Below are 25,569 nucleotides of genomic sequence, written 5' to 3' on the forward strand. Positions count from 1 at the left end.
CTGCAGCCATTTTCAACCACTGTGCCATGGCACACTGGTGTGCCACAAATGGTCCCCAGGTGTGCCGTGGGAATTTGGGAGAGGATCATTTATCAATAGGACCATTGGGGGATGTGAGCCCCCATTGACAGCCCGGTGTGCCTTGTCAATTGTCAAAAAGCTGATGGTGTGCCTTGACCATTTTAGTGCCTTGCCAGTGTGCCACGAGATGAAAAAGGTTGAAAATCGCTGCCCTACTGCAAGCTTTAACTGCTCAATTAACCCTTTCAACATTTAATTGAAATGTGGCTCCCCACTAATCAGTATGGGTGCTAAATTGCATCTTGGGACACATGCAGCCTGATCATACACAGTTAGGTGTACCTTATACCTAAGTTCTGCATATCAATTATAGCCTTAAGCTTGAGTGTTGTCAAAAAGGCCACAGGGATATGTCACCTCTCTCCTCTACCTTAGCAGAAATTGTAATTGTCTTGAAAATCTATGAACTTGACATTCTTTAAACACTAGCAGAAAAGACTCTCTTTAATATTGTCTTACTAAAATTAGGACTACCACTTATTCCCAAACATGAGTAACACATCAAATTGGCTTTTAAAAACCAGCTGGACCAAGAAATATTGATGCAGACTGCTTCAATTTCCTACACCTTCTTTTGTGTTAAGGAAAAATGAATAAGTGGGCTTTTCCCAGCAATGTAAAGTATCTGTGTCAGCAAAGTAAAATAAGTAAATTTATCTCTTGCCTCACACAAATTTTCAAAAAGGCATATTAATTAAGATTTTAATGTATTTATTTTTTTCCCATATTTTTATATTGCACTTCCTCCAAGGAGCTCAGGGTGGTATTCATAAGTTCCTTCCCTCCTCACAACAGGCCAGTAAGACTGGTTAGGCTAAAATATAGTGACTGACCCAAGGTCACCCAGGCAATTTCTTTGCTGAGCAGGGATTTGAAAGTCCAGCTCCAGAACCACTATACCATCCAGTCTCTCTTTGATGTATTTCAATCTTTTCAAGTAAATAATTAGAGGCCAAATAGTTAAAGCTCACACTGGTCAGCAAGGTGACTATTTTTAGCTAAGTGTTCTGTCTTTCATTCTCCCACCCCCACCCCCCAGCTGCAGTCCTATGCATACCTACCTGGGAGTAAGTTCCACTGAACTCAATGCAGTCATACTTCTGAGTAGATGTGAATAGGATTGCACTGTAAGTCACTGAATGTTTTTCAAATATTTTGCAGATTTCAGTGAGAATTTCCATACACAACTAATCTAGACTAAAGTACAGATTTGGTGTTCCCAAAACCCATGAGGATGCCAAAAATCACAGGAAATCCATTTAAAAAACAATGCCCCTTTGTTCAGCAATTTGAAAACAGCCTTACTGACCTTTGTAATGCAGGACAGAGGCATCAGGCAATCATTCTCTCTCCAGCCACTTAGAAAGGCTTCACTCCAAGGCAGCCACCCCTCCCTTCACCAGGAGCACAGGAAACAATGCAAAGACAAGGTGATAATCACTTTGAATTATTTCACTTGTCAGGGTGAAGGGAGAGGTCACTTGCCTTGGAGTGAAGTTGGAGTGCCTGGAGAATGATTGATTGTCAGTTGCCCTCTCCCACATTAAGGAGGCAAATGTTAAAGGCTTTTTCCCTTTAACTTAAAGAGCCCTTCTCATCACACTGAGATAAAACTAAGGGTGAAAAATCTGTGGATAATTCAGTTATACCTGTAGCAACCTATCGATACACCTGATGGCTTGCAGTACATTTGCAGCTCATGAATAAAACAAATAGGACAATTTTAATCTCACTATGTTAACGGGTTGCACCACAATAGCAGAAAATAAAAGGGCTACTAGGTGGCAGGAGAGTTACTAGGAGATGGTTAGCAGGTCAAAAGGTTTATCACATCTTTTAGCATAGGGACCTGCACACAGTGCAATCCAGAACTACCTGGGGACCATGGGGAGTACCTACATGGGTACATGCTTTTCATGCAGCAGGATCATGTTTCAGTCAAGTCACAAACTTCATGCTGTCTGTGTTTTTCTGGAAGTAGTTGCACTGAAGTATGTATGTCTGAGTTGCCACTTTATATTAATGGACCTATTTTATCATTGTAAAACAATTCTTTTTGGTAATTTTGACATAAGAACATAAGAACAGCCCCACTGGATCAGGCCATAGGCCCATCTAGTCCAGCTTCCTGTATCTCACAGCAGCCCACCAAATGCCCCAGGGAGCACACCAGATAACAAGAGACCTCATCCTGGTGCCCTCCCCTGCATCTGGCATTCTGACATAACCCATTTCTAAAATCAGGAGGTTGCGCATACACATCATGGCTTGTACCCCATAATGGATTTTTCCTCCAGAAACTTGTCCAATCCCCTTTTAAAGGCATCTAGGCTAGACGCCAGCACCACATCCTGTGGCAAGGAGTTCCACAGACCGACCACACGCTGAGTAAAGAAATATTTTCTTTTGTCTGTCCTAACCCGCCCAACACTCAGTTTTAGTGGATGTCCCCTGGTTCTGGTATTATGTGAGAGTGTAAAGAGCATCTCCCTATCCACTCTGTCCATTCCCTGCATAATTTTGTATGTCTCAATCATGTCCCCCCTCAAGCGTCTCTTTTCTAGGCTGAAGAGGCCCAAACGCCGTAGCCTTTCCTCATAAGGAAGGTGCCCCAGCCCAGTAATCATCTTAGTCGCTCTCTTTTGCACCTTTTCCATTTCCACTATGTCTTTTTTGAGATGCGGCGACCAGAACTGGACACAATACTCCAGGTGTGGCCTTACCATCGATTTGTACAACGGCATTATAATACTAGCTGTTTTGTTCTCAATACCCTTCCTAATGATCCCAAGCATAGAATTGGCCTTCTTCACTGCCGCCGCACATTGGGTCGACACTTTCATCGACCTGTCCACCACCACCCCAAGATCTCTCTCCTGATCTGTCACAGACAGCTCAGAACCCATCAGCCTATATCTAAAGTTTTGATTTTTTGCCCCAATGTGCATGACTTTACACTTACTGACATTGAAGCGCATCTGCCATTTTGCTGCCCATTCTGCCAGTCTGGAGAGATCCTGCTGGAGCTCCTCACAATCACTTCTGGTCTTTACCACTCGGAAAAGTTTGGTGTCATCTGCAAACTTAGCCACTTCACTGCTCAACCCTGTCTCCAGGTCATTTATGAAGAGGTTGAAAAGCACCGGTCCCAGGACAGATCCTTGGGGCACACTGCTTTTCACCTCTCTCCATTGTGAAAATTGCCCATTGACACCCACTCTCTGTTTCCTGGCCTCCAACCAGTTCTCAATCCACGAGAGGACCTGTCCTCTAATTCCCTGATTGTGGAGTTTTTTCAGTAGCCTTTCAGTAGCCTTTTATGCAATCCTGCATACATTTTAGTGTTATTCAACAGGCAAGTTCCCTCAGCTAAAATGCTATGCTCCTCATGTGAACTCATGTTGAAAATTCTGAGATGCTGGCTTTGCAGCGGTCCAAAGAGAACCAAGTGGGAAAACATCTGTTCCGTGCTTTGAATAGGCTAACTCAGCTCCACTCAGTGGGGGATAGTGTAAGTTCCAGTTCCCCAGGTATAACTCTGAAGGGTCAAAATGTGTTCTACGCAGGCACGGAATCCATATGTGGTCCTACTCAGAGAGCGAACTGGGCTGACAATTCTTCCCACCTTTTGGTATTGTATGGCAAGGCAATATGGCATAAATTGTGCCCCAAAGACATACGATTTTTACACTTGTTATAGGCAAAGCAGTTTTACTAAAAGTCTGTCACTGCACAGGAAATGAGAGAGAGCTCAAAAGAAATGCTTCCATTAGAGAGCAAGCTTCAAAGTACAAGTTGGATATTACATTTTTAAAAAGCCGCCCCCCCCCCAACATTGTTTTGTTAACTGCATCAACATATGTGACCAGGGGTATAGTTAAGGGGAAGCAGAGCTCCAGTTCTCCTACAGCAGACATTGACATCAGTAGGAAAGCTCAGGTGCTGCCTTTGACACATTTTTCAAAGGAACCTCAACTGCAAAACCACATCAAGCTCAGTAGGCATAAAATAAATTAAGGTTATTGTCTTTCTCAAGGGTAGAGAGATAATACTATTGATACTTGCCTATAAGTCCATCTCACAGATAAGTTGAGGGCAGGTTTTGAGCAAAAATATCATGGAATGCTCTATGACCCTTGGATAAGTCATGGGGTTAAGCTTAGGGTGGTGTCCGACTATAGTTTTCTCTGATTTTACCCAACACCAGATCCTGAAAAATAACCTATCAGTAATTGTTACCTAAGAATTGTACAGTATAGTAAAAGACGCTAAGTAACATTTTTATTCTTTAACTTTTTTAATTCTGGTCTTTACAACCTTTTCGTAAACACTATCAGAATAAGTGCATTGTAAACATACCAGTAGAACAGTGGTTTCCAACCTGGGGTACATGTAGCCCCAGGCGCACTTGACAAGACCTTTAGGAGTACTTGAAAAAGAATGGAATAGTGGCAGAAAAAGGCAGGTAGTGATCCAGAATGCCTTGCAGGGCCAGCAAGGCAGGAAGGGAGGTCACTAGTTGAAAGCCCCACCAATGACTAGTTTTTGGTCATCAATTCATGTATAAATCAGTGATTGAAAACCAGCACCATAAAAAAGCTGAAACATGGAATTTTTCAGAACACTTCTGGTGCAAAAAAAGTGCAAAGTCAGAGTCTTCAGTTCTTCAGATAAAAAGAGAAAACGCTGTGATGAATACATGAAGCATGGATTTTCATACAGAGGAGATTAGGGCTTATATTAATATTAATTACAAACATGTAGCTAATATGAGGGGTACAATGTATGGAAAAGGGCTGCCAAGGAGTATGCAAGTGAAGAAAGGTTGGGAACCACTGCAGAAGAACCATGAATCCAATCCTTCTTTAAGGTGCCTTGTTTCTCAGGAGGAGAATAAAAGGTTAACTTTGCTCTGGAAGGGTTGCCTTGGAGATTAACAGCCTCCTAATTATCTCTGCAATGGTTCTGCCATGAATTGCTGGAAAAAGCCTGATCCCTGAGTAACCTCACAGATAAGGCAAGGTAATGATCTAAGCTTGATTTATTGGCAGAAATTTCTCACCCTGTAGGTGAGTAGCTACAGTATGTAGTTTATGTTATATTAAGGTTATAATTTTATAAATTTACCTGAGTGTAAACCCTATGAACAAAGTGGGGGTTTCTTCTGAATAAATATGCATAGTCCAACAATTTAGTATATCATTATTTGGGTGAGAAGACTATGGTTGTGTCAAAGAATTAGAATCTATGTTGTTTTTTCAGAACTCCATCAGGGAAAACACACCTAGATAGGACACGTTGCTGGAGAGCAAGTCAGAAATGACAGTTAAAAAATCCAAGGGCTTAGAGTTCCATTTTACTGTGGCATTCTTAAAGTACACTCAGCCCAATCACAGTATCCCATCTCTACTAGAAATCTCTTCCTTATAAAGTTCTTTAATGTCTATTATTTTTAGGACTGGAAGCCAGTTATTGCTAATATGTAGAGCCTTGTCTTTTCTGTTGATATTTTGGGGATTTTTTTTTTGTCGCTTCTCTGTAAAGTCTTGGGAAATAAAATCTATTACTGGAAAGAACCTGTGTTGCTTTGAAATTTGATGACCCATTTCTACTGTATGCTGTGCTATTGCTGATTGATTCAGGTGCACTAAACGGCAGTGCCTCTCATGTTCTGCAAGTCTGGTTTTTATAGAACATTTGGTGGTGACTATGGAGACACAATTACACTCACAGGGTATCCTATACACACCAGCTGTTGTCCAGATGTGCATAGACTAGCACTCTAATATACTTTTGAGATTTTAGTCCAATTTTTTAGTTTTCATATATCTGTTTTAGAACTATTGCAATCCACTACAACAATCTAGGATGAAATTAGCCACAGTAGCTATTTAAATTAAGTTTAAAAAGTAGAAATAAGTGGTATGAGAAATGCACACTCTAAGATATGTAGTGGTTTCCTTCTTCCTTTCCTTTTTAAATAGTGGCCTGTAGGGGTGTGGCTATGGAGAGACCCCCCACCACCACGACGGGTTCCTGAAGTTTAAAGTTTACCGTTACACCACTGATGACACAAAGTTCATGAACAGTTTGAGTATGTGTAATAGTGGTTTTTTTCCCCTTTAAGTACTGTTAACAAGTGTTTTTCCTTTGTTAGGAGTAAAACCTTTCAGCCTGATAAAATGCATCATCCACTTAAATATAGGTGGATGGAAGACATTCTAGTTGAAAGCTATTAGCCAAAAGCTATAAGAGTTTAAAGAATAGGAGCCAAAAAGCATCACATGCTACCTTTAATGTGAGACTTCTCCAGGAGAAGCCTGTTTGAAAGCAATTTAGAAAATCAACTTAAAAACTGGTGAGCTTTACAGAATGTAACACCAAGAACTATTTAGAATCACTGCATGTGGATTAAATAAAAGGAAGACCATACCGTTTTCAACACTTTCTCCTGTTCATGTCAAAGCAGCTTCACCCTAATTAAAGTTTGGTGTCTCTGCAGTAGACAAGAGCCAGATTAACCACAAGTTAGAATTTACTGCCATTTCACCTGGTCTCTGCTAGAAAGGAACCACAGTACTAGACTTTGAAATACGTTTCTCAGCTTACAGATCTGGGCAAGAAAATCCCATCAGCAGAACCCAGAAGAGCATTTTCCCTACTCCTACAAAACTAAAACTTTCAGAACCGAAAGCATGAGCCCACAAAAGATGCAAAAGATTCAAGTGAATGCAAATTAGTAACTGACGGCATAGGTTCCTGTGAATTACACAGAATGACTCACAGGAACATTTCGCTTCAGAGCCTTATAAGGTTGTCAAGTTACATAATCCTTTATTTTCTACTCTTAACTGGGTCATAAGGTGTCCTTAGCTTGTATTATGTTCTATGAGTAATCTTTTGGCTTAATGGTTTTGAACAATACTCTTTAGTTCTTCTCTCTCCTTTTCTCATTCTTCTCTCTTCCCTCTTGAGATAATGGGGGGGGGGGAGAAAAGTGAAGTCTAGCAAGTCTGAGCCCTGAACTAGCAGCAATTGAGAAATGTTATGTTGGAGTTTAATGTATGGAATAGAGAACTTGAATGTTGCTCTTTCCTTTATCCCAATATAGCCAATTCCTGCCATGTAATGGTGTTATACAACCAACTTCGTGCAACTGTAACGATCCCAATGGCTCAAGGGTGAAGTATGTAAGCTTTCTTTACCATCAGGAAGACTTTAGCAGGCAAAAAGGGCTGCAGTGGGAAGAAGGTAGCAGCAAAAGCCTGTTGTGTGAGCAGAATTCCACTTATGATTTGGATCCCACTAGTGCAGTGTTTCTCAATGTTTGTCCTCTGCTGTTCCACTTCACATGGTTCACCTATTCAAAGTACTGCCAGAAGTAACTGGTGATGACAACATTGCCAGTTACTTTTGAGTTGGAAGACCAGATGCATCACAACAAATACCAGTAAGAGGTTCAGGGTGGAAGGGAGGGCTTTTCCAAGCATGGAAAAGTATGCTTTGGAGTCTCCTACAACTGTTCATTGTGTTGTGTTCCTGGTCTTACTGCTGGGCAATAGGTGTCCAAGCATCCCAAGAGCAGCTCCAGACATCACCTCAAGTACCACTGGTGGTACCTGTCCCACTGGTGGAGAAACACTGCACTAGTGCGAGCACAAATTATTATCAGTGTACAGAATTTAACATCTAGAGAATGAAGCTTTTTTATTTTTAGAGAAGCTAGTTTGATCATGCCTTTGGTGCAAAAATGCTTCCAAATGTGTGGGCAAGATGAAATAATTCACAGGACATATTTGCAGAGTATGGGGTAGTGGTTCATGTCAAGAAGAGAAAGAAAAACAAGGCCATCTCAGGACACAGGACCAGCCCCCCAAGCAACCTCTCCATGCACAAAAGTTTTATAGCATTGTGTAAATAAGTACATCCCTTATCCAATGAGACCCTCTTATGCAAGCTTTGGCTCTCATCCTGGGACTTTCCGCAATTCTCAAATCAGGAGGTCACTTTGCCCTGAACGACCTGACATGTTTCCTGTATCTCTTTCTCTGTACATCCTGACACGTTTCCCATATCTGTTCTCCCAGATATTGTAAGAGCAAAAAGTCCCTGGCCCCCAGCCGACGGAGCCCTTGGTCATAAACTTGTTTTTCACTTTATCTGTTGCGTAAGCAGGCTTAAAGCTGGAACTGCAACCCTCTGGCTGCAGCCATGACACTAGGCCTCAGCTGTCCTATCTGCAGAGTAATATTCATTCCTAGCTCCTTACAACATAGGATAAATCACTAAATATATGATTTAATAAAAAGATTATAAAACCACTAAAATTTCCCACAGTGACCCCTCTTGGCACAGATGGAATATTCCATCTGAGCCACCAATACAACTTTATATTCTGCATATATTGATACATAATGTGTGTTATTATACTGTAAGTATACTATTACTGAAAAAGTATAATCATGGAATACTGATATTAATACTCTCTTTTGGGTCTAGACCTTTTAGATCTTTTTGATATGACCTTCTTAACTAGGCAACAGCTACATTTTAGCATGATATATATCACTAGTAAGGCACAAATCAAAACTACTACAGTTCTTATTAGGTTATGCAACCAACTTTCTACATCAGGAAACCAACTAAACAAATTAGCCCAGAGTCCTACTACCCGTTACCTTGCCATAGCTTTAGCTACTGCACGTATGTGATGGGCACAATCCCAGGTAGTGTTATATACATCTGGGATATACACAAAACACTGGGATATACACAAAACACTCCTGGCTAATGAGCGCACAAACTCTTCTCTTTGCAGCCAATAGGAGATCAAGAACAATGCGATGTTGAATCACAGCCTGCTTTAGTTGCTTCTGCTCAGAAGCCAAATCAAGCAAAGCATCCGCAGTGTTGTCACTTGCTCAATTACACCTTGGACTCGTATCAGCCCTTCACCTACTCTCCAGAAGGCTCCCCCACAAGCCTAAGGGAAAGCTGCACAGGAGCCTGTCCAATCATTTAGCACTCTCCATGTCATAGGCCGAGTTTTATCTACATCTTCCTTGGCACTTCGCACATTTCGGACTTTATCTGTTGGCAAGTGCTCTTTAAACAAAATGGGAGGATTCAGCCATGCTCAATAACATGAGCCATCCCATGAGTTAGGAAGACTAATATAAGCTCTATTTCTACATACCCAGTAAACACTATACAGGAGACTGAGGTTATGAAGAGCTGCTGAGTCATAGACTCATAGGACTCATCCTGACCACACAGTCAGTTTCACAAAGCGTGGTACTATAGCCCTACCTTCGCAGTAGCAGACAAAAATTCTACTGTCTTTCTTAGGTACATCTGGATATGCTGCAATACACTCCAAAAGATTCCTTTCACAGGAAAGATGGGCAGGAGGTCTGGTCTAGAGGGTGGAGCCTCCATTTGCCTGAAGATAACATCCGAAGGTTGCCAGTTCGAAGCCACTGGCACCATGAGACCTTGAAGCAGCTGATAAGCTGAGCTGAGTTATTCCATCTGCTCTGAACGTGGGAGGATAGAGGCCAGAATGTGTGGCCAGATCAAGACAGAAACATCTGATTGTTGTGGTTTCTTGAAAGATAGAATCTTTCAGATTGTAAAAATCCCTATGGGGATTTAAATTGCCTACCCATGTAAACCGCCTTGAATAAAGTCCAAGGAGAAATCTGAGGACATAGACAGGCGGTATATAAATTCCTGTATTGTATTGTATTTCACACATTAATCTGAGGGTTTTGAACATCAGAGAGCAATTTAAAGGCTTTGAGTACACCCAATAGGCCCTGCTACAGGAATACTCATCCTCCAAACTTATTTCTTGTCCCTTCTTTGTCCCAAAATGCGTGCCATTAAAATATCTTTTACAGATACTAGTGCCTACAGAGTGTTCCCCTTGATTTAAGAAACACCACTCTCCGATTTTTGCCACTATTATCAGATATTTATCAGATATGATTCTCATTCCATGTTATGAAGGTCTTCCCAGTGGGATTTTTTAAAGAGGGTGCTCATGTCATGTTTTGTGGAGTTAAAGGAGTTGGTATCATTGGGAAACCATTTTCACTGGACACTGGTAGAAGAGAACAAACCCAACATGATGTATTCTGCAAAACTGGCATACACATTTTCATCTGGTGAGTAAAACGAATAAAAGCATTATGTTCATCATTTTGCCCTAATCCAGGAGCCATAAGCAAAGCCACATCCACAACATACACAGACATATTGCAATAAACTAAGCCACGTTTCACGGCCATCCTTCTGGGAAAGGGCACCAGAAAAGGTTATCTGAAGAAGATGCTTCCGGTTTCCCAAGGGGATAACAAGTCATTTCAATACTTTTCATCTACTTCTGGCGTGCTTTGCTGGTCGGTCAGGCTGCGCTGCTCCCTCGGTGTTTCTACTTCAGGCCCACCTTGCCGGTGGGTTGGACTGTGTTGCTTCCGCGCTGGTTCATCTTTTTTTGGCCCACCTTGCTGGTCAATTGGGCTACGTTGCTCCCACGCTGGCCCGTCTATTTCTGGGGAGCCTGTTCTTCAGCGCAGGCCCTTGTTATGGTGCTCCTCTTGACTCTGGTGTGATGAATCTAGGTAGGAAGTTCTTTCACTCAAACAACAGTGGGACTCACCAACAGAGTCTCAAAGGGACCTTGCCACTAGGGACGCAAAGATGCCTTCTTGTAAGTCTTTACCTAGATGAAATCACCTAGGGAGATACAATGAACAGCTTCTCACAAAGGCAATGATTGAGATTGAATAGCATACTTTTGCAAAGACACTAGATCCCACTGCAAAGCCTTCAAATACTTATAAGTCTCTTCAGTTAACTCACTAGTTTCAGTCTTTTGGAAGAGAGGTTAATGGAACTAAAGTAGGAGGAACATGCCTAAACAGAAGTTCATAAGGTGACAATTTTGTCCTTTTACCAGGCATGGTTCAGACAATGTACAAAACTAAAGGAAGAACTTTTGTCCATTTCATCTTAAGTTCCATACATAGCTTTGTCAAAATACTCTTCAGAGTAAAATTCAATCTTTCTACCCAGCCTGAAGATTGAGCATGATGGGGGGTGTGGTAAACTCACTTGGTACCTATTGCTTCCATCAATAATTTACACAGTTTAGCTGTGAAATGTGAGCCTTGGTCTTAGTCCAAAAATTCTGGCAAGCCGAACTTACAACAAATTTCATTTAGAATCAGTTTACACACAGTTGTTGCATCAACTTGTTTCACAGGAAAAGCTTCTACCTAACCTGTCAGTTGATCTACCATTACAAGCAAATACTTCTTTCCCTCTGAAGGTACCAGTTCAGTAAAGTCAATTTGAATAGGCTGCATAGGTCTATGGGCCCATAGCCGACCACCTGGGGGTTTCGCTTTTCTCTTTTGGATTGCATTGCTGACAATAGTAGCAGCTTTTTACTATTCTTCTAGCAGTTTCATGAATTCTTGGAGATATAAATTGTCTAAGCACAAGTTCGGCCATTTTTTTAGCTCCCCCATGAGTATTATCATGAATTTTCTGCAACACTTCATATTGTTTGCTTCGAGGGAGCACCAACCTGTGCTCAGATTTCCATATACCATTATCATCAGGTTGTAATCCCTATTTTATCTATTTTTCCTTTTCCATCTCTGGAGCAGCTTGCTGCCACTCACTTATTGGTGTAGTTAGTTGCGCTGCCTGCACTTCTTGTATGGCAGCTGCTTTTGCAGCAAACTCAAGCAAATTTATTGCCTAAGGAGATAGCTATTATGCATTGCAAGGCTCATACTAAACAGACTATCTCCTTAGGCAATTGGATAGCCTCTAGCAGCTCAGCAATCTCCTTACCATGTGCAACATGTCCACCATCCTTGTTGTTGCTAAATAGAACCAACAAAATGACATTAACTAAAACAATATTGTGAGTCTGTCCAAAGGTTAAGTCTTTTGCCCTTGGCAAACTTGCAAGCTGCTATTAAAGCTAACAATTCTGCAAGTTGTGCACTTACTCCAGGTGAAAGACTCTTTGCAATTACAACTGTATCCCGAGTGGTAACTGCATATCCTGCATACCTTTTCCCTTCTTTATAAAATGCAGGCCCATCTACAAAAAGCTGAAGCTCTGGGGCCTCCAAAGGAACATCTTTCAAATCAGTACATGGAGTAGACAATATGTCTACTGCTTGCATACAATCATGCATACATTGTTCATTTTCCTCCTCTTTTGGCAATAAAGAAGCTGGATTAAGAGTTGAACACCGCTTTAAGGTGACTCCATGAGTCATTAACAAGGTTATTTCATACTTAGTCAACCTTTGATTTGTCAGGTGCTTATAATGTTTAGAATTCAGTACTGAATTCTGTCTTATCCAATGTACAATAATTACTACAATAAAATATTTATATACTGTTTTTCAATGAAAAATGTACTTGAATTGCAGCATATTTCAGGAAACCAAGACACCATTACCATGTATTTAAAAACTATACACTTTTTTTGTTAAATAAGTTTATTTGCACAAGTCAACACAAACATTTTGTAGACAAGAAGCTGAACAGGTATTTCATACAATCCAAAATTCAAAACTGTTGACACCAGAGATTGCTCAAAAATAGAGTAAAAAACAAAACACACACACACCACACCACCCCCTAGGCTGTATTTTGTTGTAAGAAATTTGTAGTCCGAACTCTGACAAACCCACAATGGGAGCTGCTTGCATAGAGTGAATCCCTAGACATTCTAGCACTCTGAAGTATCCCTTTCACTAATTAGCTCAGAATCAAAATAATTTATTTTTGGGCAAACTTCCTTCAAATAAGAATTTTTCTAGGGGAGACAGTTTAGCCTTTTGCACACTAATTTTTTTTGTTTTTGCAACAAAACCTGCTTATGCTTAGCTCTGTGACACATTTTTCTTGAGAAATGATGCATAGATAAGGGGAAAGTGTTCAGACAGAAAAAGCACAGTAAAAGCATGACCAAGCCACCCTTTTTGGCAGCCTTTCACCTGTCAGGTTATTCCAGAAGCTGGCAGAACACAAACAGTAAACATATGAAAACCAAGTCAACACACAAGTAGAAGCAATTTTAAAATTCTAGCAGTTTTAATTTTTGTGGAAAAAGGAAAATACTGGAATTTCTAAAAGACATGGACACCAAGGTTTACAACACCCCAAAGTTTTAAAGAGTGAACCTCTTTTTTAAAAAAAAAATCTGAATTAGGTGTTATACTTAATGTTTTCCCAGGGCGTTATTTGTCCAAATGAAGGAAACTTTTAAATACAATTTAAGATAGCAGATAATAGAAGTTTTACTCTTATTTTAATACCCATGAAACAAATTGCAGTACACTCCTTTATAGAAACTGGAAGGAATTCCTATTTGAACAGTTAGTTTATATGAAAAGCAAAGCATTTACTGTTTACTTTTAATATAAAAATAGGTATAAGCCTGCAATACATTCTCAACTCCATTCAAAACAATGACCAAATACACACTGATATCAATGGAGTCAGGGCCCTAACTATGGAAATCTGTAGTCACTTCCTTTGGCAGCACAATTATGATCATGCCTCAGCAATAAATAATAATGTAGTCTAGGAAAGGGAAGAGGAAAAGATCTTCCCCTCAACACCAACACACTAAAAACACAATTTCAACATCTAAGTTTGTACATATTTACAACCTGCATAAGTGCATTATAAGACTACCAGCAACTAGCAATAATGCGAAATGCAACCATATATAAAATTTCAGTGATTTAGAGTGAGTATATATGTAGTTGTGTATAAAATCTCAGAAAAGTAGATATATACACACTATTTATATTAAATATAAAGAAAAATTATGAAAAAGTTGCTTCATCTCAACATCACAGTCAGATATTGGGCACGGCTTAAATGTAGTATCAAAGATCATGAATCAATAAAAACTGATTACCTATTGCATTGACAAATATGAAGCTACATACTTTTTCAAAAGTCTTCATTTTGTTTATAGAACATTTCAACTGAGAGAGAAACACACTGACCTTGCTCTAAATATGGTTCCTAAAGAGCACCCTGTGAAATGAATTCAATTTTGAAAAGAAAAGAATGTGTATGTTCCATGCCATTCTTGAAAATCCTTGGAGAGAAAAAGAAAACTGAAAACCACCAAAGAAAAGCGAGACTTATGCTTCCTTGCATGTAGACTGTAGAAGGCCCACACGCAGGTTTTCAGATGACAGAGCAGAAGGACAAACACCAGATTGGTCCAAAATGAAACTGCATTCGATCACCACCATGTTTCCAAGCAGCTTAATTAGCACCAGTATAGGAACTGAAAGGGTCAAGATGACAGGCAAATTTGTTGCAGACTAACACAGACCTTACCACAAAGTAACATATTTGTGTACACACTGCATAAGGACTCACCAGACCAGTGTATAAATGCCTTAAGATTACCATGTGCTCTGTCTTCACCTTTTGTTTATGACATCATTTGCTTACTTCCCTACTTCAAGTGTCCAAATCAGTCACATGTAACCTATAAACACAGCTATTATGTTAAATAACTGAATAAGTAAATAGACAATATGAAAAGAATGAACATCCTACTGTTTTCAAACAAGACAAAAAGTCTTCTTGACACCTGAAGAATGCCAACTGTACATGACTATAGTATTTTAGCTCCCCATGATTATCAGTGTGCATTTGCTACTTAAGGCTGAAAAAGTAAAACCAAAAAGTTCATAGATCATAAATGTGAAAAAACCATGGTGTGAGCTTATTTCCAAAGGCCCCCTCACATACATTTGACACACTTCAAGGAGAGATAGAGGGAGAAGACAGAGCAAAGAGCTTTGTTCCATGAGGGCAACTTCTATTTGGAAATTAGTGAACACACACACACCCCTCCTGAGACCATCTCTTCCCTTTGACAGGGAATAAGGACTACTCCACAACAACAATTAGCACTCGTTTTCTGGGAAACGCAATGAAAAATCCTGTCTGGCAGAAACCATAAACTTTCTCTGCCATTCAAAATGTTCTTCTCCCAAGTTCACAACAGCTTTATTGTACAACCATAAAATGCAATTTGTTGAGATGATCTAGCAGGAGTGCATACTGAAAAGCAAAATTATCTGAATAAAATGGATTTCAAGACAGCACTTGAAAATTTAAAGGTTCCATAAAAACAATGGCATTAGTAAAGTCTGGAGAGAACAAACAGGAAGAGATGTAGATATACACACACACACTTATATATATATATAAACTTACAAAGGTTCCTCTTGTATTACAAGGAAAGGTTACTTTTATAGAGGCTTCATTGCAAATAGGAAGAGTAGAGAGAACACTACACAAGACAGGGTTTGAAGGCCTTTTTTCAACACATTAGCAGCTCACCCTGTTTAAACAGCTAGGCAGAAAACTTGAATTAAGTTTTATTTTGAATTTGCTTGGTTGTCTTTTCCCTTGAGCAGAAGTATCCTAAATCAATGCAGGACAATTTAAATGACAAGGGTCAGCAACATCCAAGATTGTTTTCAGAACAGACTGCATTTTCACAGGAGAGGTTGTTGATGGTAATTTGTTTGTGGCTGCGGAAGTGAATGAGCTGGAACTGCTGGGTAGCATGCTCCTTGAGGCAAACTAGATGCAGTGTTCTGGTAGGCTAGCATATCCATAGGCATACCCATTTGCTGGGAATAAACTGTATTAGCTGGTGGAAGGCAAGAATTCTGGTTCACATAAGCAGGGCTGGACATAGTATCTAGACTGGTGCTGAAACAAAAACGAAAAATGTTAGCTAACACGCAAAATGATGTCAATACAGGATGAATTATGTTTTACTACTGCACACAAACACCATCATCCCAAACATGAAAGTGACATTTAATACTCATGAAACTGATTGTCAAGCATATTTCTATTCTTTAAGACTGGCAAGTGGAATACCTTAAATAAGCTGTCTGAGCAGGCTGAGATGTTACTGAAGAATTAAGAGTTGGAGGCAAGGATCTCAGTGGACCAATCTGATCACCTCCAGGAGTGTAGCTTTGAGGGACACCATGAACCATATAGTTCCCACCATGAGAATGGATGGGATAGGGCTATAAGGGAAACAGAACAAAAATAACGTGTTTAAATGGCATGGCTAGTAATCAAGATAAGGGAGTAAAGCACACAAAGACTATTCCAAAATTGGTGGTAGCTGTGTATATAATAAAACCATTGCTCATGGTGATTTTCCCCTGAGAAAGCACCAAACAGTGATGGAAAGAGGTGTGCACTCACAAGGGTGAGTGTAGTGGCAAAGTTGGCACATTACCTAGTAAACTAAAAATTAACCCAAATTCTAGACTTTTATGCCTGGTGTTCAAGCTGTGCATCAGAATTTAAGTTGTCATTTTCAAAAAAAATTTAACCTTCAGTTGCTAAAACAGGAAAGTGTGCAGGTAGTCTCATTCACTAAAAACAAACCCTCTCCTACCCATTTTCTGTTCTAGTCAATAAGATAAATGCCTCTGATCTGACTGATAGGCAAGAGAAGCAGTGCTGATCTCTCTGTATTAACCTGTGAAACAGAAAAAGGATTTTTCTATTTCCCCTGGATGAAGTAGAATTAACACACACAAGATCACTTTCCAAAATAACTTTAGGGGCATTCCAGAATTACTTGCAACTCTTATTAAAGATCACCCATACTAACAAATCTAGCAGGAAGAAACAGGAATTTAAACACAATCCCAGTTTGGGGAGAGCCTTGAACTATGATGTTTGCAGGCCACTGTGTCCTACTGCTTCCTTGCCAAAATATTTTAAATTATGAAAGATCCTGAATATCTTAGGAAGAAGATAAAAAGAATTTATAGGCTTTCTTGAAATCATATGGAGCTATTGATTAGCAGACACTTTAAACGTGTTTTTGCCACTAGTGTTCTTGAGCACTACTGGTGCTCAAACTGGTGGGTTGCAACCTACCATTGGAACTTAAAAGGGTCACTTTTCCTTAATCGAAGTGACCCATAAATGGGTGTCCTGACTGCGCTGCAGTTATCGCAGCACCACAGGCACGCAGGAGCATTTAAACCTATTGGGGGGAGACTGTGCAGCCTCCCAGAGAGTCCTGGAGGTTTGCAGCCCCCTCCACGATCCTCTCCTCTGCTGCAGTGAGCTCCTATGTGTAGTCGGAGCCCACTTTCAATTTGCAGTCAGAGCTCCAGAGCGCAGAACTTCCATAACCAGAAGTGGGCTCCAACTACAGATCGAAGCTCACTGCTGCAGAGGGGAGGATCACGGAGGGGGCTGCAAGTCCCTAGGACCTGCTGGGAAGCTGCACAGTCCCCCAAGTATGCTTAAATGCTCCTGGGTGCCCATGGCGCCATGGTAACTGCAGTGTTGTTGGGACATCCCCATCCCAGTCCCTGCCCCCACAAATACTTACCCCCAGTTCTCAGACTCTCAGAGTTTGAGAATTACTGTATTAGACCAAGCAACGACGAAGAAATCAAAGATGTCTCAAAATACATATGCACGTATTTCAATATGTGAGTTGAGACCAAGTTGATTTTTATTTTTAAATATTTAACTATAAGAAGCAGCTTTATAGCATTGTACAATTTGTTTCTGAACTGTAGTTATCACTTGCTAGTTCTTGATCTTAAAACAGGAAGCAACATTATCCTGAAGTGAAAAGAATATTAGAACTCCAGATGTCTAATACTCATAATTTCCTTTACACCCCCAAATATAATCAATCTTTCATCATTTGTAAGAGTTCACAGTAAGGCATAACAGCTAAATGCATCATCTTTGATGTGGCAGTTACCATAGTAACTATTCTTTTTACAATGATTATGTAAAACCCACCTAATATATGCAGCCATTTTTTAAAGCTTAATTATTGCCTGCAAATTCTCTTTTTCCCCCTGTCCTCTTTGTTTTTGCTTAGTTTATTTCAGCAGAATGTTTGGATTCAGAATGATCTCATGTGCCAAATGCTGATGCTTATGGGAACACTGGGGATAAGGATTTTGACTTCTTGGAAAGCATCAATTGTCCATCCTTATATTTTTTGCAGATCATACAATCAGGTTCCAATCCTAGTCACTCTTGCATGGGAGAAAGTCCCATGGAACTCAATGGGGATTACTTCCGAAAAGATATGCATAGGATTGCAATGTCAGTCAGATTCCTGAGACTGACGAAACACCATGGGAACCTGGTGCTGGTGTATTATTTGTGTTGTTGTACTGCTGACCTAGTCAGTATGCCTTGAGTTAAAGTTCTTAAAGTTATCCCAGCAAGACACATAAACTGGGCTGTTAGTCTGAAACAAGTAATCAATAGAAACAACATTTAACTCGCAAAATGTAATGGCTTGGATCCTAACTATCATGGATAAAATTCTGCTCATAAACAAGGATTTCCATCCCTCTCCCGTCCCCACTAAAGTCCTCACAAGCTTCTACGGATGACAGGGGGACCCACTGAAAACAGCATGGAATGCAGCATAGAAGGGCAAACAGAAAAATCAAGAGTTCCCTTTGATTTAAACAAGTGGATTCTTATGGAACAGCAAGATTGGATCCAAAACCATAAAAAGGATCACAATCATTAAAGTATTCTCCAGCTATTAACTACATGATGGGGTGAAAAGCAGTATTGAGTAAAGAAGCATATACTGCAGTTGTAATCAAAGCTGTTTTGCTCAAGCATATGATGACATTTCACGCAGCATGACTCGAAATCCATATGAAGTACTCAAGATGTTTATAGACCAGCTGTGAAACCTGCTCTCTTCTATACTCCCTGAACCATTTTTACATAAGAACACTTGCTGGAGATGCTGAGAATTAAGAAGGGGGAGGAGCTCTGACCTGTACTGGAACACCAGCTGATGCAGGTGGATAATGTGCTGATGAATGCACCTTTGAGTAAGTAGAATACAGAGGAGCCTGGTTCATTAGTTTGTTGTACATTTCCAAAGCTTCCAGTGCTTTAACATTTAGTTCAGACAGTTCTGAATGCTTCCTATTTCAAAAGGGAATAAGTACTTTTAGCCATTATACATTTGTACACTAAAGTTTATCACACAGCACAGCAGAAGACAGTATAGCCTCTTTTTTTTTTTTTTAAAGCAACACTATGCCTTTGATTGGACCCAAATTTCACTCAGCAAACAAAAAAGGTTGTTCCATTCAGTGTGAAAATTTTGTATTTCCCTCTTGGAAAGAAGTTTATTCAAAATATTCAGTCTGGGGAGTGCTCTCTACTGCATGTCTCTCTGTAACAACTTGTCCCCCACTCCGTTTTGGTACTCCTAATACACTACAGCAGTGGTTCTCAAACTGGTGGGTCGCGATCCACCAGCTTGTGTAAAGATGCCCCGTTCCCTTTAAGGGGCAGGGGAGGAAGCAACAAAGCTATCCCCAGGAAGTTCCGGTTTCATTGCACTTGGAACTCTCACTGTTTACAAGCCGCAGAGAGCCCTGCAAGTGATGCGCTAGGCTCCCCGCACCCCCTGGACCCTGGGAGCACGTATGGTTTGTGAAATAATAGCCCCCCTCCCCCCATAGGGGCGTGATCCTGGGGATCGCTTTGCTGCCCCTGCAAAGATTTACCCCGGGAGTAAATCTCACGGGAAGTTTGAGAACCACTGCACTACAGGAAACATGAACTTTCTGAAGCTATTTAGCAGATCTATCCAGACTGCTTGCCATTACCCTTAAACAATGAACTGATCTTCAGGACCCTTCCCTCTCCACTCTGGGCAGCTATGCAGATCTTCCATAATTTCTCTTCAGCACTTTTGGGACCAATGTAGTAGAACACAGAAACCAACAAGGGAAGGCTTGATTGATGTCTGTAATATCTTTGGATTCTGACTTAGAGTAACATGGAAAAAGGTACATAGAGATGTACACCAGTTGAAGTTCTGAAGCCAATTCAGGGTAGCATCCCAATTAGCACTTCCATTGTCAGAGGCTCCCTCTGTGAACGAAAGACGTGTTTTTCACGTGGAAGCCCTTGCATGAGTTGAACACCCTTCCATTCTAGGAGGGAGCTTCTGACAATAGCGGCGCTAGTTGGGATGCATCATTCTACTGATGAAACGAGAAGTCAGAGTCTATCAGACACAGAGCACCACAACGCTGAACAAGAATACCTGCTTGAACTGCTGACCAGCAACAAATGAAGTTGACTAGAATCAGATATGTGTACAAACTTCTTTCCATCCCTATTATTATTATTATTATTAAAAAGATTTCTACCCTGTTTTCCCTCTGCTGAAGCAGATGCCCAAGGCAGCTTACAATTTATAGATTAAAACACACACACACACACACACAAAATATACAATAGAATAAAAAATTAAAAATAACAATAGAAAATAAATTGTAAATACAATAGGAGAAAAAACAGCAATTGGAGGAGGGCAAAAAATACTCAAGGAACTGCTACAGAGGCACAGGAGGCAGCCATTCCAAATGCAAAACAAAACAAAAATGTTGTAAGGCTTGCTGAAACACCATGAGGGAGGGGGTAGATCTTAATTCCTCTGGTAGGAAGTTCCATAATTGTGACGCCACTACTGAGAAGGCTTGCCCCTATGCCACCATCAGGGGGATGGTGAGAAAGGCGGCACTTGCAGGAAAGCCTCTACAGATGACCTAAGAAGGCAGCTTGGAATATATGGGAGAAGGCAGTCCGTCAGATAACCTGGCCCCAAACAGTGAAGGGCTTTAAAGGTCAAAACCAGGACCTTGAATTGGGCCCAGAAACGAATGGGCAACCAGTGCAGTCGCCAAAGCAGCGGTCCGACAGAAACAAACCACTTTGCTCCATCAACCACCCTGGCCACCACATTCTGCACTAGTTGCAGATTCCGAACCGTCTTCAAGGGCAGCCCCACATAGAGTGTTGTTACAGTAATCTAATCTTGAAGTCACTAGTGCATACCCTACTGTGGTCAGGTCCGATCGACTCAAGTATGGCTGCAGCTGGCGCACCAGCCGGAGACAAGTAAACACACCCCTGGCCACATGGCTCTCCAGGGAAAGCTGTGAACCCAGGAGTAAACCCAAACTGTGCACTTGCTCCTGCAGAGGAACTGCAACCCAAATCAGAGCAGGCAGATGCCTCAGTATCTGCATCAAGGATTTCCTGAATTGAATCCAGAAGGACCTCTGCCTTCTGGATTCAATCTCAAACTATTAACCCTCATCTAGACCCCAATTACCTCCAGACATCATTGCAGGACTTCCACAGCCTCCCTGGAAAGATACAGTAAGGAGAGATAGAGCTGGGTGTCATCAGCAAATTGGTGACACCCCGCTCCTTGGTGACAAGGAGCAGAACCACTGCAAAGCAGTGCCTCCAATCCCCAGTTTGGTCAGCCAACCCAGAAGGATACCATGGCTGACAGTACTGAAAGCTACTGAGAGATCCAAGAGAACCAACAAGGACGTGTTCACCCGTCTAGTCCTCGGTAAAGATCATCCAACAGGGCAACCAAGGCTGTCTCTATTCCAAAGCCTGGCCTGAAGCTGGATTGGAAGGGGTCCAGATAATCCGTCTCATATAGGACCCCCTGATGCTGAGATGCCCCCACCTGCTCAATCACCTTACCAAGAAAGGAAGGTTAGATTCTGATTGGCAGTTGTTTAGATTGGTGGAGTCTAAAGAAGGTTTTTTTTTAAAGAGGAAGAGTACAATTGCGATCTTCAGGGTGCCAGGCATCATTCCCTCCTGCAAGGATGAATTTACAAAGTGTTCCTCCCAAGTGCCCAGATCAGCCCTAGCAGATAGAATTAGCCATGCTGGGCAAGGGTCAAGTGGGCATGAAGATAGTCTTAAACTCCAGAAGACCCTATCCACATCCTCAGGCTGTAACTGTTGAAAAGAATCCATAATGATGGAATTGACAGATGCCGTAGGCACAACTTCTGGAACTGTTAAACCAGAGTCCAAGTCATGATAAATATGATCTATTTTATCTGCAAGCTCAGATTATCCCCTTATTTATACTAGGCCTAGCAAGACTTTACTCTTAATTCAGCCTACTAAGCCAATGCATTTGGCAAGTTTAAAGAGATCCGCAAAAAATACGAGTGTCTTACATTCGACCTCCACACAGAGGAAGCACACAGTACTTTTATACTTAGAAATACTAAATGGTAGTCTTACCTATCAATTTCTTCTAGTTTTTCATCTATCATGGGACCCATCTGTTGACAAATATCTGAAAACACAAGATTGCTACTATTGGAGAAGTTGTTAAAAGGTCAGATCATAAAAGGAAATTTCAAGCAATATAAGTGTTTATGATAAGCAATATAGGTTTTAAGTGGACTGCCAATAAATAGCATGTTTAAACTATTTACCAAGTAAGATTTGTGGTAAATTTGTGGCCATTCTAAAGTTATGTATGAAGTTAATATTGCAAGGCCAACTTCTTTATTAATCCCTCTTCTCTTTAATGATCCCTCTTCTGGTTTTCTTGTCTGTCATAATGCTGATACACCAATGCTGTACTACCCTAATGCAGGCATATTTATATACTGCTTTTCAACAGTAGTTTACAAAGTAGTTTACACAGAAAAATCAATCAATAAATGTTCAGGTGTTTATGGAATACTTAGACAGGAGGAAAGGGCATGTGGATCTGGTTGCAATATATAAGGCCTACTACTTCTGTCTGATTCCCAGTTCAGTTAACTAGAGACTACATACCACTACAATGCAGAAATCTCCATATGTACTTCTCATGTGGCTCTCAAACTACAGACTTTAGTTGTGGCATGCCTGCCAAAAAAACTGGTCATTTTGGTTTTTAAAGGACTCCATTATGGGATACCAGTGTTCAAAGATTGCATTCTCTTTATTTTAAAAGACTGAAATGTTCTTAATGACTACATACCTATCAGGAATGTGCAGGTACGCTACAAATCACAACAGGTGACAAGATCACATGTATTTTGGCACATACACACAGCAAAAGTTGGCACTGGTTTCCCAAAGTATGTTTTTACTGGTGGCAAGAGAGATGTGCACTTGTTACACAATTCTGTACATATTTAAGCATAATGATTTCTCAATATTATGTTTTAATTATCAAGACTAAAAACTCTCAACTTTGCTCCCTTTCAGAATACAAGTCTGTTCATTAAACTAGTGAGAATCAACAATTCCAAGAAATACCTTCTAAAGCCAGAAGATCAGGAGAATCAGACTTGGGATCTGATGGATCTATGCTCTGAAGTAACTGTAATGTCTTATCCATCTTATCCTAAAAGATGGGGGGAAAGCATCACTACAAAATCATTATAAAGTTCTTATAGAAATGCAAGTTTACAAAATTCAGTTTCTCTCTTATGACAACAATAACATCTTCAGGAAGAATATGGGAAACATTCTGAAAGTGATCACATACCTCATCTATGTAAACTGGCTCAGGCTCAGCTTTTGTGATTTCCTCTGTGCTGTTTTCAGAAGAATTTTTATCCACTGCTTCTGCTAAGAGAAGTAAGGGCTTCAGTTTCTCTTCAGACTAACTTCTAATACAGCATACATTTTTTTATATTAACTTTCAAAATTAGTTCATAACATTAAACCTCCAAGTTTCCTTAATATAGTACATGGAAAAGTACTTTCTCAATATAGTACATGGAAAAGTAATCTTATATTTTGCTTTACTGGTTAAAAGAGCATCTTTAAAACATGTGTACAGTGCTCTCTGAGCTCAAAATCTAGACTGCAAACTAAACAACATTTCATCTCATGAGTTTTAGCAGCCTGACTTGTGATATTTGAACATTTGTTTAGTAACACCGCGAAATTCCTAATCAGGGGTGCAGTTCTGCATTCAAGAAAATTTTTTCCTAACATCTCACTCCATTTGCAGTTTTAGAGCAAGTTAGCCCTTGAGGAAGAAACGTCTTGAAATATATTACTGACACACATAAGGGAAGTTACTGCTCATAAAATGAAAGATATCCTGTCATATTGTGTAGAACAAAAGTGATTTAGAATTACATCACAATTCGATATTGTGAATCAGAGGAACAGATCCAACTCCCAAGGTACCCAGTGACCCTGGAGAAGTCATTCAATTTCATGGCACTTCCATAAAATTAGAACAATATGTTATGCATCAGTTTTAAACTGCTTTCAAAACTACTATGCTTTTATTCTGCTTACCTGACTCAGGCTCATCATTTAAGTTAAAGGTCACAAAATTAGAAGGGAACAATCCTACCCCTCTGTGATTTTCTCCTTTCCACCAATTGGCATCACTGAAGAATAAAAAAATTATATTATATCAAACACTGACATAAAAACAGCCCCACTGGATCAGGTCATAGACCTATCTAGTCCAGCTTCCTGTATCTCACAGCGACCCACCAAATGCCCCAGGGAGCACACCAGATAACAAGAGACCTGCATCCTGGTGCCCTCCCATGCATCTGGCATTCTGACATAGCCCGTTTCTAAAATCAGGAGGTTGCACATATACATCATGGCTTGTAACTGGTAATGGATTTTTTCTCCAATGCACATGCAATATTGGTTGACATGTGATACTGGTTGATTGTTTTCCCTCCCCTTCCCACAACCTTAAGGATATACCTTTCTACATGTTCAAATAGTAGCAACTATAAATTTCTCTTTTACATTCATAGTTCTAATACAAGAAAGCTACCAACACAAAACTCAATCATACGCAAGACAAATCAATGCACTGTTGCAGCAACCTGTCAAATTGCCCAGGACACAAAGCCAACACAGGAGAACCCATGGGAAAAAAAATCTTCTCAGAAAGTTACTTATAAAACTCACAATTAACTTGTCTCAATTGTTTTCAACTTTTGGGTAGACCTGGTTAGGGTTGTGCCCTCATTGTCTTAACTTCTGTATGGAAACAGCCTTCAGAAGAGTGCCTAATTTCTCAATTTACTTTTTGAACCTCTCTACTTCAGAAAAAAGTCAATTAGGAGTTTACTATAATGTATCATTCTATATTACTCTAATAAGACACAAACTAAGTATTCAGAGAAAATCACAGAAGATAAACCTGTTTTCCTTCCTTTTCCATGGGAGGCATTTCCTATTCTAAGAACATTACTGTTCCAAGGCAGTGAGAAAAGCACTGTTGATCCAGTTGTCATAAATCCCAGGACCTTCTATAAGGTACATGAAATAGGCTAGACACCTAAGCATAGACCACCACCCACTTAAAAAAAAATTAAGCTATTTAAAGACTTCTGGGTAAGTCAATTTCATGGTAATTTTCTTCATAAAAATACTTTATGTATACTTTCAAAGTGTTTTCAAATCCATATGCCACTGGATTTACCCTGTATTTTTAAAAAGGCATCATTCTCAAGAAATATTTCTGGTGGTGGAAATAAAGTCTCAGAAGCTGAGAGGCCTGCAATATCATGTCATAATACATTCCCAAACATCTCAACTTTA

General features: G+C 40.2%; 1 protein-coding gene across 2 annotated transcripts in view; it reads right to left on the bottom strand.

Annotated features, from left to right (window-relative positions):
• Positions 1-12,619: 12,619 nt before the first annotated feature.
• STAM2 (signal transducing adaptor molecule 2) overlaps positions 12,620-25,569 on the bottom strand; it is a 30,918-nt gene continuing 17,968 nt past the window's right edge. The window contains exons 8-14 of one of the 2 annotated variants that reach the window (XM_066611965.1): positions 24,295-24,389; positions 23,528-23,607; positions 23,296-23,383; positions 22,282-22,336; positions 18,972-19,125; positions 16,048-16,202; positions 12,620-15,873 (exon numbers count right to left, since the gene is read on the bottom strand). In XM_066611965.1, coding sequence (XP_066468062.1) covers positions 15,654-15,873; positions 16,048-16,202; positions 18,972-19,125; positions 22,282-22,336; positions 23,296-23,383; positions 23,528-23,607; positions 24,295-24,389 — 847 coding nt within the window. In that variant the 3' untranslated portion in view covers positions 12,620-15,653. Of the gene's footprint in view, positions 15,874-16,047; positions 16,203-18,971; positions 19,126-22,281; positions 22,337-23,295; positions 23,384-23,527; positions 23,611-24,294; positions 24,390-25,569 lie in introns of both variants that reach the window. The other variant, XM_066611964.1, reaches the window with a different exon arrangement.

Source organism: Tiliqua scincoides, chromosome 1 (genome assembly GCF_035046505.1).
Source record: "Tiliqua scincoides isolate rTilSci1 chromosome 1, rTilSci1.hap2, whole genome shotgun sequence".
Lineage (NCBI taxonomy): Eukaryota > Metazoa > Chordata > Lepidosauria > Squamata > Scincidae > Tiliqua > Tiliqua scincoides.